A 16,035-nucleotide genomic window follows, 5' to 3' on the forward strand; every position below is an offset into this window, starting at 1 on the left:
TCAACCTTTTTACAAGTGTTGGTACCAAAGTTAAGCTTGCTATCGAGGCGTAAACCAAGGTATTGAACACTATTGCGCCAAGGAACATTTGAGTCACCGATTCTTATAAATTCCCTATGTATAGGATGTCGTTTTGTGAATAGAATTGCCTCAGTTTTTGTTGTGTTTAACTTGAGTTCCCATCTGTGGAAAAACCTAACGATCCTATGGAGGTTTCGGTTCAATTTGTTAGTAATAGCACTTACCCTCCACGGGTAACAGTATATTGCTATGTCGTCAGCATACATAGCTATTTCACAGTCTAGCCTAGGGAGTGCATTCATAAATATATTGAACAAGGTTGGCCCTAGAACCGAACCTTGTGGGACTCCAGGGGTAATTTTACATGGTGGCGAGACAATTTCCTTGGAGGTTTCCCTAATGCCAAGAGTCGAAAGTGCACATGAAGACCAAAAATATTAAAAATAGTTTTGTAGGTTTTTTCAGGGTTCGCAACATCAGAGGTCATATAAACACTCAAGGTGCCGGTGTTTTTGAAAAAAAGCCCATTTGTAAATATGTCGGTTTCGAAACAGGGCTGCTGGATTCGAACCCGGGACCATTACTTTACAGTAATGAGCGCCCTGTCAACGCGTAAACCGTTGCGACCACCGACGCCCCTAGTTTAGTAGGTTTAAACTACAAATTAGTCGTGAGTAAACAGGGTAGCTAGGAACATCGTGGCTTACTTATTCAGAAATAACTTATTTTTATGGGGGGTTTAAAAGTTGTTTAGTCTAGTGAACAGGTAGCGCTGTGTCGTGGCGACGAAAAATTGAGGGTAATTTCTAATATGGTTGAAATAATGAAGAGCGGTCAGGTTAGATGGATGTCAGAAAAACACTTTTTCATTTAATCGCAGACGTTTTGACCTTTAGTCGAGTCGTCTTAAAAGCATAAAGTGTAGTTTCAAGTATACCAACAACTTCACCACGTACGCACTTGATGTTGTGAAGTTGACTCACATGACACTTTCTGCTTCGCCGGCAATTAAATGGAGAATGTATTTTTCTGATACTCAAATACCTCTCCTCACTATTTCACGCTAAACATCATACATTTCTAATTTGACTCTTCATGATTATCTTTATCAGAGATATTAATTTTCTGTGCTTTCTCAATAAACTTTCACTGTATTTTAGACCATTATTATCTTGGAACCAAACGATATTGTCGTAGATATATTCTCGCACGATATTATGTCAACTTTTCTTATTTTTCTTTGGTTAAACTAGTACACGGTCAGATCGAATCTATCAAACGAGAGAAAGTCTCGACGGTAAGCATTGCCGGTTATTAAATTCCATCTAAGTATCGAGGGGATTTTATTTGTTGCCCAGCCGTCTTTCGGTTTAATAAAATCCTCTAGCAAACGCACACAACGAGAACACGTGCTTAATAAAAGAGAGGCACTAATTTTAATTTAAGTAAGAGAGTGTAAAATACTGTACCGCCCAGCTCTACAAAGGAGGTTATAAATATTCTTGAGATATTGCCTTATATGAGCACACTGGTAAATTAATTTCCCTTTATTAGACGCGGTTATTTTCCTAGCCCATTGCAATAGTGCTAAACTAATGTTTTGACGTGGTCAGGATGTTAGGTTCTAAGACAATAAAAAATACACAATTAAAGAAAAAGTTAAACATATTCCATCTATAACACGTTTGCAAGTTCATAATCAAATCCGGAAAAATTTATTTGCAATCACCCATAGAAATTCTTTTAAAATCAAACAAAATAACATTTAAAGTACCAAAATAATCTCCCATCGTATTTTATATTAAGCATATATTGGATATACAGGTTGAGGGACAAATTACGTGCAAAACTCATAGAGATGATTTTTCAGCTTATTTGCAACAAAATTATAATGTAATTAATTTTCATCACTTTTCTTGAACTTGAATTTTTCCTTCAATCTCTCTCTCTCTCATTCTTATATATATATATNTCTCTCTCTCTCTCTCTCTCTCTTTACCCTCACCTTCCTTCTCTCTCTTTCCCTCCATATACCATATACCTAACAATCATCACTTTCCTTGAGCTTGATCTCTCTCTCTCTCTCTCTCTCTCTCTCTCTCTCTCTCTCTCTCTCTCTCTCTCTCTCTCTCTCTCTCTCTCTCTCTCTCTCTCTGACCAAGACTGCCATTTTGTTTTTTCTCATTTGAGGGAGATCTTAACTGACATGGCTTTGGAAGTGTGGCCTAGTACCCATAAAAAGTAATCACCAAAACTAAAGTGGTTGAAAATTTTGAAACTGAACTTTTATTTTGGTTGAAAAATTTGTTTGTTTTTTAAACGCAATGGAAAATACTTGACCAAGAAGTAGACTATAATTTAAAAAAAAAAAATGGAAATGAGTTATATTTTTCCAATTGCTAAGTATTAGCTGAATTTATAATCCTCCGGAAGGCATGAGAGTTTTTTCTTTTAATTTTTAAATTTTTCAGATCACAAATAATCGTGGTGAAAAAAATGTATTAAATGGACGTTAAATGAATTTTCTACAATTGGCTACAATTTTATTATATTGTGAGCATTTATAATTGTCTGTATATGAAAACGAAATTATCATCGCGATTGAAGTTAGTTCGCCATGAACTTTATAGAATTTTATTTTTTAAACGATGTTGAGCAATTATTCAATATTTAAAATAAATATTAATATCGAGTAGTGAAGTATAAATTTGCTGTTATTATTGTTAGAAAAAATAAAATAATTGTCAGGTATAATCATTTATAATTAAATATTTTAAATACTTCTTAATAGTGTTAACCATCTTACCAACTTACAAGTTTCTAAGGCTTCTAAGGTATTTCAATCCCTATTAGTGGGTGATAATGGTCTACCGATTCCCACAGAGTTGGTTTCGGATGAATCTCCAAATAAATGTTGCCTGGGGTAATTGGCCGGATTAGACTGGCAAGAATTAAATGGACAAATTCATTACCTGTCTTTAAGGCCCGGAATCATTCATCAAATTAGGCCGAAACCTAATCCAATTGGCCTAAATATGTCATTAGCACAGCGGGAAGAAAACTCAATTAAACTTTTATAAAACCGTTCGCAATTAGGATTTTAATACATTTCAACCTTTCTCTTATTGGAACACTTCAATCAGACTTGAATCAATTGATCAAAGCGTTGATTTATGTCAATTTCCAAATGGAAAAACCGGTATTTTATGAAAATGGATGGGACATTTTGCAATAATAATTTTGTTCTTTACATTGATAAACTTATTTTTTATTATAACTGCTTTTAATTATAAATACTGTACAATTAAAACAAAAATCTACTAGACTAAAAAAAACAAAAAAAAACTACATTTTCGTACACAGTGTCTCATAAAAACAATTTCATCAGTACGATTAATTGCAACACTGATCATATCTTTTATAATATAATTTTATGTGTTTCCAAGAGTCATTTCTCTTTTAAGCATATATTTTAACTATTATGAAATGTAGAGGAAATCTCTCTTTTTTGTTAAATATGAGTGTTACATAAACTGTCCTAAAACATAATAACTTGGATCAACAAAATTAATGGACGTTGGTGACGTAGCGATCCCCAAGCTCGGTCTCTACTCTAAATAAGCTGGAAAGTTTGAAACAAGTGGGTTTCTAGTCTCTCCTCTTTTGAATCTGTCAGTATTTCTAACTTTTTCAACTGGCCGAATTGTTACTGCTGAAGGAGGGATGTCGGCGACCGTAGGCGTAGGCGACGGTTTAGGCGTTGATATGACGACGTATGGTAAAGAACCCGGGTTCGAATCCATCGGCCCTGCAGTCGAACCCGACATATTTACAAATAGGCTGTATTTTCAAAAATATATGTGAGGGTTGATATGACCTCTGCTGTGAAAAGAACAACTGGTCGAAATTCTCAAAGCACTTCTTTTCCTAGACTACAAACAAATCTTGATACAATTTTTTCTAACAATTTCATTATATCTACTTTTAAAAATTTGTTCATGTTTGATTACGGTCAATTCGATGTTCAACAAATCAATTTTTTTAAATTAAATTTATTTATTAAAACTGGTCTTATTAGACCACCCATTAATTTTACAATAATATTACATAATAAATAAATGTTTACATTCTTATAAACCCATTGGTACAATAAGATTTACATTTCATTATTCACTATTCACTTTTAATTACACAAGTTCATATGTTACTTCAAGTAAGCTGCTATTGATGATTTTATTTGGTTTGAAGATTTCAGCAAGATAACTAGCAAACAATTCGGCTTTTTCTCTGCTATCTCTCGCCCAAGTACCATCCTCTTTTTTTAATGGGGGAATTTGGACGATTGGTCTTTTAATTTTTTTATGGCCTTCCACATCGAGTAGTCAGTGGCTTCGCCTGGAGTAGGTCTTCTAGATAATTTGTGATTGAGTCGTCATGCAGTTTTTTTAGCTTTCGTTTAAGTTTTTGAGCCATATTGTTATGAATGTTTTGTCTACAGTGTCTCTTGATTGTTGCCATCTTCTTCTAGCCTTTCTTTTCTGATTTATTAGTTCTTTAATTTCCTTGGGGTAGTTGAAGCCAATTGTTTTATGGATAGTCTGTCTAGTATTACACCATGCTGAAGTCTGAATGATTGAGGTGAACACCTCTGCTTCATTATCTAATTGGTCCTCCGTTTTAGAGGAACATTAAGGACTGTTTTTGCATCCACGTCTAAGGCAAAACTACTCCAGTAAATTAACTAATGTTGGCTTGCATTGTTTTTTTATTATCCTTTCACTTAGTGTCAGTATAACTGCTGAGTGATCAGAATTTAGATCAAAGTTTTCTGTTACTTTAATGAAGTTAGGAGAAACTTTTTTGGTAATAAAAAAGTCTAAGAGATCGGGTATTTTGTTGCAGTATGTTGGCCAGTAGGTTGGTTTCCCTGAAAAATGATAGACGCACTCTCGCGTAGCTTTCCTTAGTTCGTGGCCTTTGGTGTTAGTCAGTCCCCAGTCGACATGTTTAGCGTTGAAATCACCGCCTACTATGAACCTTTCGCCTAGGTACTCTAGGAGTCTCGAGTAACCTGAACACTTTAAGTTGTGCTTTGGCGGGCATTATACCTCGCCAATAGCTATTTTCTGTTTGACAGAGTTAAGTACGACCACGGTGAGTTGGATCTCATCAGTTTGAAGAGAACGATCTTCGAAGTGTAGTATGTTGTACTTTATAATGATAGCGCTATGTTAGGTTTGTTATTACGATGGATGGTGTGATATATTCGGTAGCCATTTAATTTTAAAAATGACTGTTTTGTTACGTGGGTTTCGCAACAAATCAAATAAAAAATATTATTTTCCAAATACACTGATTTATAATATTGTAATAATTGTAATATTAGAAGGATGAATCAGTTAATTTGGAGGTTCTGGAAAGGTTTTAGGAGTTAAAGAATTATATTATAGATAGTGGTTTAAAAGGGGCCCCCCTACTTTTTTCAAAAAACGGGAGCTACATTAATAATTTGAGACCCTGACACAACCAAATACTGGTCTAATATTAACTCTCTTTCTCTCTCTCTCTCTCTCTCTTTCTCTCTCTCTCTCTCTCTCTTCTTTCATACGGAATATCATTTTTTTGACATCCCCATCTCTTCCCATCTATCTCTTTTCTTTCTTTATGAAATTTTTACATTTTTAAAAAATATTATAATTATCGCTTTTTCCAGCTAATCTATTTTCCATCTTAATCATTCATAAACCAATTTTGCTAAACCATCTTGACTGATGGTTGTTGCAAAACTGTGAAGTGCTCCATGCGAGCAGATTTTTTTACTATATCCCATTGTTTTCCTGATCAACATGCAAGTATATCTGGTTGTATATTTCTCTCTTTGGTTGTTATCTATCATTCAGGATTGACAATCATCGTCGTTTGGATATATATTGATATTTCTGATACTCATTGTTTTAACAGCTGTGTTTTACTAGACGTTTCTTTGGAGAAAGATAGAGAGTTAGCGAGAGAAAGAGAGAGAAAGAGAGAGAGAGAGAGAGAGAGAGAGAGAGAGAGAGAGAGTGAGGGAGAGAGAGAGAGAAAGTAAGTGAGTGTGAGGGAGAGAGAGAGTGAAAGAGTGTGAGTGAAAGTGAGAGACAGAATTATCTTTGTCGTTTCAATCGAAAAATTGTTTTTTCTTTTTTAAATATTTATTTTCTAAATTAAACTAAACCCTAAAAGTTAGGGTCGTTTGTACCTTACGGCATCGCCACATACAAACAGCTTTCTGTTGGTGTCGCGGACACTGTGGCATAAAGGGTAATGACATAGTAGATCAGTTAGCCAAACGAGCGACAACAGCCGGACAATACCAGGACATAAAACTGCCAAAGACAGATGCGAAACGTACCTTAAACAAACACTGGCTAGTGGAGTGGCGCAACTGGTACAACAGCGGAACAGCGGGAAACTTTTACAAATCGCTACACCCAGAATTGCGCTCCATCCCATGGTTTGCAACATCCAAATTCGGATGCAAAAAATTTTATTCTTCAATGACTCGGATACGCACCAACCACTACATTTGCGGGGCTTATTTGCACAAAATAAATCGTAGAGCGTCCCCAAACTGTCCCACCTGTGATCAACCAGAAACTATCAAGCATTTGATTTTAGAGTGTCCAGAATACGAGTCTACCAGAACAGACTTCCTTGAAAATCTGTACAACATAAAAGAAATCAACAAACCTGTCAGCTGGGAGAGCCTACTTGCTCTTAACAGAGTGGACGTATACCAGGTCATATATTCCTTCTTACAAAATAGTGGCATCAACGTGTAAACGTGAAATCGTTAAGGTAGAGGTCGGTTCAATCCCCTTGGGTTTCAGCCCGGAGGCGGGGCTGTCTTCGGGTCGGGCTCTCTATACGCGCTGGGCATTTAGTCCCCGGGATGTGGGGGGGATGTGGACTTTTCCATAGGACAATGCGTCATATTTTGTAAATGGTTTTTATCCACATCCTCCTGAAACACCCGTTTTATGACGAACAATAGCCTTTTAAATTGTGTAAAACCGTGGACGAGAGCCTCCCCGGGGATGGCTTTCTGCGGCCGGCAGAGACCCCCTCCTCGTAGGACGGCTATTAGCTTCCCGAGCGTTTGATCTGTATTTATTCTGCAGTATTTATTGTAGTTAGTTGATAGTTAATCATTGCATCTGTTACTTGTTATTAATTTATTAGTTTGTGTCTTCAAATTGTTAGTTTTGTCAAAATGTAATTTGTTATTTGGTAGGTCTGCACCTTTATTTATTCATGTTGCTGTTATCCTTTGCTGTTGTTGTTTTCGCACCGAAATTTTTTATTCTTAGTACTTATTGTGTCGATCAATCTTTATTGCTCTCGTTACTTGTTATTTATTTATTGCTTTATGAATTTCTAGTCATGCTAAAAAATGGAATTTGATACTTCATAGGTCCGTACTCTAAACACTATTTTGAATAGAATGAACCGTCTACCTTGAGAAGCGATCAAAATTTTACTTGAAAGTTGCGAGTCAAGTGTCCTGGTAAATAAAACTCAGCGTTGGATATTTTGAATACTCCGACTTCACCATTGTTTTTAGCGTAAAAAATCCTTGAAAATGAAATCAGGATGTATAGGTCTTATTTGAAATTTTTTAATTGAATTGGGCCTGAGATGTCCTGTATAATTTTTCTCCGAAAAAAATGTAAAAATTTCAAACTAGACTAGAAAATATTAAACACGTATTTATTTTTTTTTATAGTGTCATTGGTTCAAGAGAAATTCAGCCGGGCCATCTAAAAAGCACACCCATTATATATTTTTTTAAAATGTGGTTAATTGGCTTACAGTTGAATATATGTAAAGTCTGTCTAAATAAAACAATTTATTTTAGCATTGTTTTAAAATTTGTAAAATTTACCCTCTGTTGTACATATACAGATGGAATTGGTAAAAGGGTCGCCAAGACAACAGATACCATATTAAAGCTTACCGTCGTTGTCGGTTGGGGGTTATATATGAACTGAACGATAGGATATCTACGTAAAACCGACTGAAATTGATTCGTATGGGCGGAGTAACGTCATTTGCCTCCCTTTTGTGGTTGCCGGAGGGAATATATGTGACATTTTAAGTCATTTTCACCCGTTTCACATGACTAAAATGCCCTTTTATTCACATAAGCTCAAACCCACTTCAACCGTACTTTTCTAATTTCCTTTTTTCATTACGACTTATTAAAATCAGGTTTTTCTCGTTTTCAGATTGTTCAACCAGAAAAGATGTAGATTGGCCATACACTAGAGATGATGCAGGCTACAGTATTTTTGGCTGCTTTCCTCTACTTCGCCATGTGTGGAGCAAATATTGTTCAAGGTATTTATTTAACTAATTATTTAAAGAAATCTTAGCTTTTTCTTTGAGCTGATATTGTTTAGGGTTCTTTATCTTGGTGGCACTTTGTAATCAGATTTTTCTTTTGTTTATCCGCCATTTTCAATTGAAGATATGGCTCACTCTTTTGCACGGCATGTTGTTTTCTTATTGGGTGCAAATATTTAATTACATGACAGTGTCCTGTAAACACGCCAATGTCATAATGTGTGGAGAAACTGTACACGACAGATAGACGAAGAATGGACAGCCCTGCATGTTTGCAGGTGGTCAGAGATGTCTAATACCGTCAGAGCATTAGTACAAGATGATCAATATCGCAGTGTCACATTGCAGACTAGAATACAATTTTTCACAACTAATTTTATTGAAATCCCTTTGAGTCTGAACAGAATTTTTGTCTGCTTTTTTATTTGTTTAAAAACCCAAAACATCTATAAAGGTAATTTGTTTTTAATAACAGTATTACAGTATAACTGTGTATTGTATACAGTATGACCGTTAATGGATAATTATTCAGAAATCGTGAGATGCGGTCTGGTGTGATATAGGTTTCAGAAAAACATTTTCTTATCGTGCCAACGTTTCGATCGTTATTGAGATCATCTTCAGGGCTCAATAAAGATCGAAATGTTGGCACCATAAAGAAAATGTTTTTCTGAAACCTACATCACACCAGACCGCATCTCACGATTTCTGAATAATAAACGTTACAACTTTTCCTTTCGAACGCGTAAATATGTTAACACGGATATTTTTTATGCTAGAATGCATGATATTTTTTTTTGCGTAATCGATTTTACGTTACCGCTATGTGCCGATTGGTACGCATAGGTAAAGTATTGTAGGGCTAAGGAAAATGTTAACTTAAATAATGTTCATTTGAGGGGTTGATTTCTGTTTCTAGCCATGTACATAAAGATTGGTTAAGTATTTAAGCATTAACCTACCAAATCTTGTCTCACTGAACCTCTTATAATGCATCCTCTCATTAATGCTACTAATTTGACTTTTTAAAAACCAATTTGTCTGATATTTCATTTCTGGCCGCCTTGAAGTATGTTCCAAAGACGATTTTAAAAATAATCATCTTATAATCACAATATGACCTTTCTGTGCTTTTTTTTAAGGGAAAAATTAAATGACTAGTTTCAAAGCAACTTTGCATATTTCTTAATCCGTGCTTCTGTAGTTATTATTAAATGATTTTAATGAATAGGTTCTTTACATTGTTTTGATATTGAAATGAGCCAGTATTATATATAAGTCGTATCAATATTCCAGACCGGATTCATCAATATCAAAACCAGGAAAACTCTGGACTAGGGCCGACTGTTTATCGTTTTAAGTTTACAAATTATGAACGTTCTCTCATTTCTTAACTGAATTTTCACCAAAGTTACATCCAGGTATTGTTTTAAGGGGTAGGTTTCTCCCGGGGAGAACCGGAAGAAGCTTTAATTCAGAAATGACTTGATGGCCGGAAATAAAGGCTCGCAGACCTTCATTCAGAAATTAGGGAGACCCTGACTTTACGATCACCCTGCTCGACGGTTTATTGCCGGAACCTGAAACACTGGCATAAACCATAACAACGACTCTTTTCAAGTCGAAAATAATCTTGATACTCTGACAGAAACAAATACAAAGCGAATGAAAAATTTGAACTCAAGGTCTACTCACCAATGTTGCTTTTATATCAAAATTGATTTTAAAAAAAGTATTAATTTTTATATAAATTTGTCTCACAAAACAGTGTTGAGTTTAATTTTCTAAGAGTTTATAGTGTAAATACATATGATATTTATGTGTGCCAATAAACAAATCTATAAACATTCCATAAATGATTATTCAGAAATCTTGAGATGCGGCCTGGTGTGATGTAGGTTTCAGAAAAACATTTTCTTTATCGTGCCAACGTTTCGATCATTATTGAAATCATCTTCAGATCCTGAGCCCTGAAGATGATCTCAATAAAGATCGAAACATTGGCACGATAAAGAAAATATTTTTCTGAAACCTACATCACATCAGACCGCATCACACGATTTCTGAATAATTATCGATTAACGGTCACTAACCACCACTCATTTCATAGATGTGTCAAAACAAATTGAAGTGTAATTAAAATTCTATAATTTCATAAATATAATGAAATACAGTTTTGACTGTTAAAAAATTAAAACCTTTAAAAAAATAGAACCGGAGTTTGTTGGCTGTTCTGGTATTGAGTTATTTTTTTAATCAACTTGATGTATGATTCCTGCATAACATAACGAAACGTTTCATTTTACCTTTCCCAAAATGTTTGTTTATTAATATACAGGAGTGAAAAGTACGAGAAAAACAGTACGTATGTTCATATGAAGGCGAAATTTTCCGATTGTGTTGTTCAATTGTTGTGGCAATTCCTACAAGTAGTCATTTTAACCGGTCAATCCAGGGTATTAGCACTGAAATACTAGACAAAGGGCCCTCCGATGAAAATCTATAGAAATTTTTAATCCGATATAGAGATAGATAGAGGTAGGTAGAGATAGGGTGAGAAGAGATAGATAGATAAATAGTTCGATAGATAGATAGACAGAGGTAGATAGAGACAGAGTGAGATAGATAGAGATTGAGTGAGATAGAGATAGATAGATAAATAGATATAGAGGTCGATAGAGATAGAGTGAGATGGATAGAGATAGATAGAGATTGAGTGAAATAGATAGTTAAATAGATAAATAGACAGAGGTAAATAGAGACAGAGTGAGATAGATAGAGATTGAGTGAAATAGATAGTTAAATAGATAAATAGGCAGAGNTTTGATTAAAGAACATTGCTTTAAAGTAACTAGTTTCTTTTTTTTTGTTTAATACCAAAATCCTGCATTATTTTCCGGACAACCCAATAGATAAATAGATAGATAGATAGAGGTAGATAAAGATAGAGTGAGATAGAGATAGATAGATAAATAGATACCAAGATAGATAGATAGATATATAGAGTGAGATAGAGATAGATAGATAAATAGATACATATTGGTAGATAGAGATAGAGTGAGATAGATAGAGATAGAGTGTGATAGAGATAGATAGATAAATAGATAGATAGATAGTGGTCGATAGAGATAGTGTGAGATAGATAGAGATTGAGTGAGATAGAGATAGATAGATAAATAGATAGATAGATAGAGATAGTTAGAGAGTGGGTGAGATAAAGATAGATAGATAAATAGATAGATAGATAGACGTCGATAGAGATAGAGTGAGATGGATAGAGATAGATAGAGATTGAGTGAGATAGAGATAGATAGATAAATTGCAGAAATAAAGAAATAGAAAGCTAACTAGCTAGAATAGAAAAACAGAAAACGAAGGAGAAAAGAAGAGAGAGAGAGAGAGAGAGAGAGAGAGAGAGAGAGAGAGCGAGAGAGAGAGAAAGAGAGAGAATGGAAAGTAAGTATGAAAATATAAACTATGGTCCTCAAAAATATAAACATGGATAGGTAAAAATACAATAATGGCAAAACTAAAAAAATACGCGTCAAAAAACAAACTAAACCCCAATATCGTTGTACCGAACAACCGAGGCTTGTTTTTACTGATTACTAGTACTAACTACTAAGTTCAAATCTGCACACACTTGTACATATATAGACACGTGTACAGGATCGAACACGACTTTTCTCGGCATCGGGTATACTAGGTGCTCAATATTCCGCCTTAGGCTGGCTCTGTTACACTATACATCAATATTCTTTCTCAATGAACATAAGACGAGATATCTGTGATATACTATATGCGATAAAACATATCTATTTCTTCCAAAAATCAGAACATGGGACTCAAACATTCGTTCCTCAATTATCGGTTGGAAAGGAGTTAACGAATGCGATATGATGCTTATGCCCGATCAAGAGACGGCAGTTTTAGACCTTTTTTCAGCAATTCGATCTTCATTATTCGCTGTGATATCCTGGAACGTAACACCCAACAGGGCTACAAACGCAATCCCCATTCAAACTCAAAACGAGCCGAGAATTTCCTACTTAGTGGTAGTACTCGCTCACTGTGTAGACCCAAGGAATCACATCTTACCAATTATGCAAGACAGTTCTAACAACTTTTCTCCAAAGGCCGTACACAAGCTAACCTCGGCCTGAAAGTAACCCTATCATGACCAATATTAATAGTAAGTTCCCTTTTCTATTCAGATCCTCCCTCTGAAGACACATACTGTCCGACCTTTTGATACGTGAAACCTTCTTTCATATTGTCTTCGATTGATTGATTTTTTTTTTGGGGGGGGAAGGGAGCACTCAGAAAATTTCACGTCCGTCGATGGGAATCGAACCGACGACCTTGTAACCAAGGGTCTGACACGATAACTCGGCTCCTGCAGTCCCTTCGTCTGTGTACGGCCGGAAGGACCAAGGTTTGGCCAGCAATACAAATTTAGTCGTTGTAATGAAATTAAAATATGGTTTCTGACTTAACCTTGATAACATTTAATTAAATAATTAATTACAAAGTGACAAAAAAATTATATTAGATTATTTGCCCTTGTTTTACTGCACTTGTTATTAATATGAAAAAAATGAAAATAAATAATGACTGGTTTTAGCTTTCTTTTGCATCAATTTAGTAATCTTTTGCACAAGTTATTTGAAACCTGTTAAGCGACTGTCTTTTATAGTTCTAACCGCATACCGCAAACGGTAGCCAAAGTATCGGACACCCGGCCTTGCAGAAGGTAATTTCTTATCTACCGAAGGTTATTATCCGAAAAGTTTCACTGTCGAATTATTGTCTCGGATCATTTTCTTCGGTTGTTTGAGTTGGAAAGACCCCATCCTCCTTATCGTTACACAGCAGGGCCCGTTTCAGTTCAAACTTTCCTTATTACGTATGTCGAAGTGTTGGAACAAAGAAACCCGGCCCTTTACAAATAAACATCAATATACCCGGGAACGACGTACTGCGAAAGGGGCTACCTTTTCTACCCGATATTTTTTACCGAGCTTGATCCGACGGGGCGAAAACAGAGTAGGGTCCTGAGTAGCGAAACATCTGGAAGGGCATGTAACGGATGCAAATCATATTTGGAAATTATCAGTATGTAGATCCCCTGTATAACTTACAGGACGTGGCACATATGTTCGATCCTTTTTAACGTCAATGCTTATTTCTGTCGTTAGTTCAATATGTATATATTACGATATTTTCTCAAATCGTGCAGTTCAGCGGAAAATTCAACATTCAATTTAATTTAATAAATTGAAATATCCTCTTAATATATTTAACAGATAAAATCCAAAATACGAAAGAATTACAATGAAATTTTTCTCCATACGCATAAGATTTATGGCACCGGGGTAGTTTTATTTTATCCAGTAAATCTAGAGTTTCTTATACTTTAAAAAGAAATTCCTGACCATCTAAATCATCTTTACAACATTCCCGATATATCGCACATGTGTTAAAACGTACAATAGTATTGATTATAAATTATTTATGACTTTTCTAATGGAAAATAAAAACATTACAATATATAAACTCCGTTCTCTCGTTTTAAACACTTTTTTTGGTTAAATTTATTCAATTATTTTCACTCAACCTAACAAGACTGAATTGTTAGAAAGGTTTAATTAAAACATAAAATGTCGTACTTAATAACGCCTCTTTTTTTCTTTTAAGTCCTATGATAATATAACGACTTACTACCACGGCCATCTGAATTGAATTGTATTTTGTCGAAAGCAGGACTGAATCTCATTAGAGGGTCCATTGGACAAGCTGCCTTATAAATACTGGCTTTTCATTCTTCATTGTTAACGTGGTCTGTTCATATTTTTTTCCGTTTTAATGGACATAACTTTTTGTGCAACATGAAGAACATAATATTTCGTTTCATTATTTTTCATGAAACTCTGACATTGTTTTATGTCTGTATACATTTGAGCGCGCGTATACACCCAATTATACCTTTTTTAAAATTCATAATTTAACTGACACTGTCTGTATGATTATATATTTAAAAGCAATATACAAGCTGCTGCTGGTAAATCATTAAAAAAAATAATAAAAAATTAATACAAGTAATGAAGGTTTTTAGTTGAGATAAAAAAGTCAGTGTCACGAGCGGGATTCGAACCCACGATCTTCGTCTAGATACGCTGCTGCTCTACCACTTGAGCTATCGTGACCTCGATCCACTCGGACACTAACTATTGGGTTGTCCGGAAAATAATGCAGGATTTTAAGTTTTCATTAAAAAAAATCTATATAAAATATTCTGTTTACGTTTACAGGATTACTCATTNTTGATTAAAGAACATTGCTTTAAAGTAACTAGTTTCTTTTTTTTTGTTTAATACCAAAATCCTGCATTATTTTCCGGACAACCCGATAACTTGAAATTAATGCAAGTTTATTTTTGTTAATACATTAAATTTTTCTGACAATTAATATTAAAATCCTGGACAAACGACATATATTCTTGGGAAAAAAAAACTATGAAGGAACTGGATGATGTCTTTAGGGTTAATCCCTAATTTCTGTATGTAATTATGCTTTTCTGTTGATGAATATTTAGATAAAAGAAACCAGGTGTTCCGTAATAGTTAAATTGGTTGTATTAATTAAATTTTAAGGATGGACATTTCGGCAATACCACGGAATACCTGGTTTCTTTTTACCTAAATATTCATCAATAGAATACCATTTTATATTTTACCGTGGACTTAACAATATGAATAAATAGTTATATTCGGGACATTTTCTTTACGCTCTTTCGTTATTATAATGTTCTTTCGTTATTTGGCTATTTTATTTATTTATTAAATAATATTTTTAAATATTTGTCCATAATAAGTGGAATAAAGAGCGAGACCGGCCGGGAAGCACGTTCCGAGGAGTATATCACCTCTATTTTTTTAATTCCTTCAATATTTTTTTTTTTACTTATTTGGAGATAGTGAGATGAGGTCTCATGTGACCTAAGTTTTAGAAAAACATTTTCTTTATCGTGCCAACGTTTCGATCTTTATTGAGATCGTCTTTAGGGCTTGGGATTTATAAATATTGTTTAAATTTTACAAGTACATATAGGATGTGAAAAAAGGCCCTGAAGGTGATCTCAATAAAGATCGAAACGTAGGCACGATAAAGAAAATGTTTTTCTAAAACTACGTCATACCATACCGCATCTCACGAACTACAAATAATCATTGATTAACGGTCACTAAATACTAAACATATTTTTTACTGATTTCAGGTATATTCCTGTATAAAAGAATATCATACAAGATTTGTCAATAAAAAAGTGAGACATGTTAATCCGAGATTTTTTGGCAAGTGAACAGCTTTGGTACAATATTCCAGAAGACTATGAGCTTTCTTACCAATAAAGCATCGGAGCTTTTTTCTTGACAGGTCGAACAATATTAGTCTGCCTTGGTTCACTCGAATAGGGAGAGCGGTTTGTGTAAAGGGCCGTAAAAGAAATAGAAACTCGGTAGTTAAAAAAAATAGAACAGAAAAAAGGTTTAAGAACAGGCAGAGAAAAATGTTCCTATCTGGCGAGAGGTGGCCTCGTAGGGCTACGCTGCTTGCCCTTCAGCACAGAAT

At 34.6% G+C, this 16,035-nt stretch overlaps 1 protein-coding gene across 1 annotated transcript in view; it reads left to right on the forward strand.

Annotated features, from left to right (window-relative positions):
• The first annotated feature begins 8,287 nt into the window (after positions 1–8,287).
• The window catches only part of LOC106664896 (alkaline phosphatase-like), a 445,922-nt gene continuing 438,174 nt past the window's right edge, over positions 8,288–16,035 (forward strand). The window contains exon 1 of the mRNA XM_014390962.2: positions 8,288–8,400. Within this exon, the coding sequence (XP_014246448.1) occupies positions 8,331–8,400 (70 nt within the window). The 5' untranslated portion in view covers positions 8,288–8,330. The remainder of the gene's footprint in view (positions 8,401–16,035) is intronic.

The sequence above is a fragment of the Cimex lectularius genome, unplaced genomic scaffold (genome assembly GCF_000648675.2).
Source record: "Cimex lectularius strain Harlan isolate CLEC.00 unplaced genomic scaffold, Clec_2.1 scaffold52, whole genome shotgun sequence".
Lineage (NCBI taxonomy): Eukaryota > Metazoa > Arthropoda > Insecta > Hemiptera > Cimicidae > Cimex > Cimex lectularius.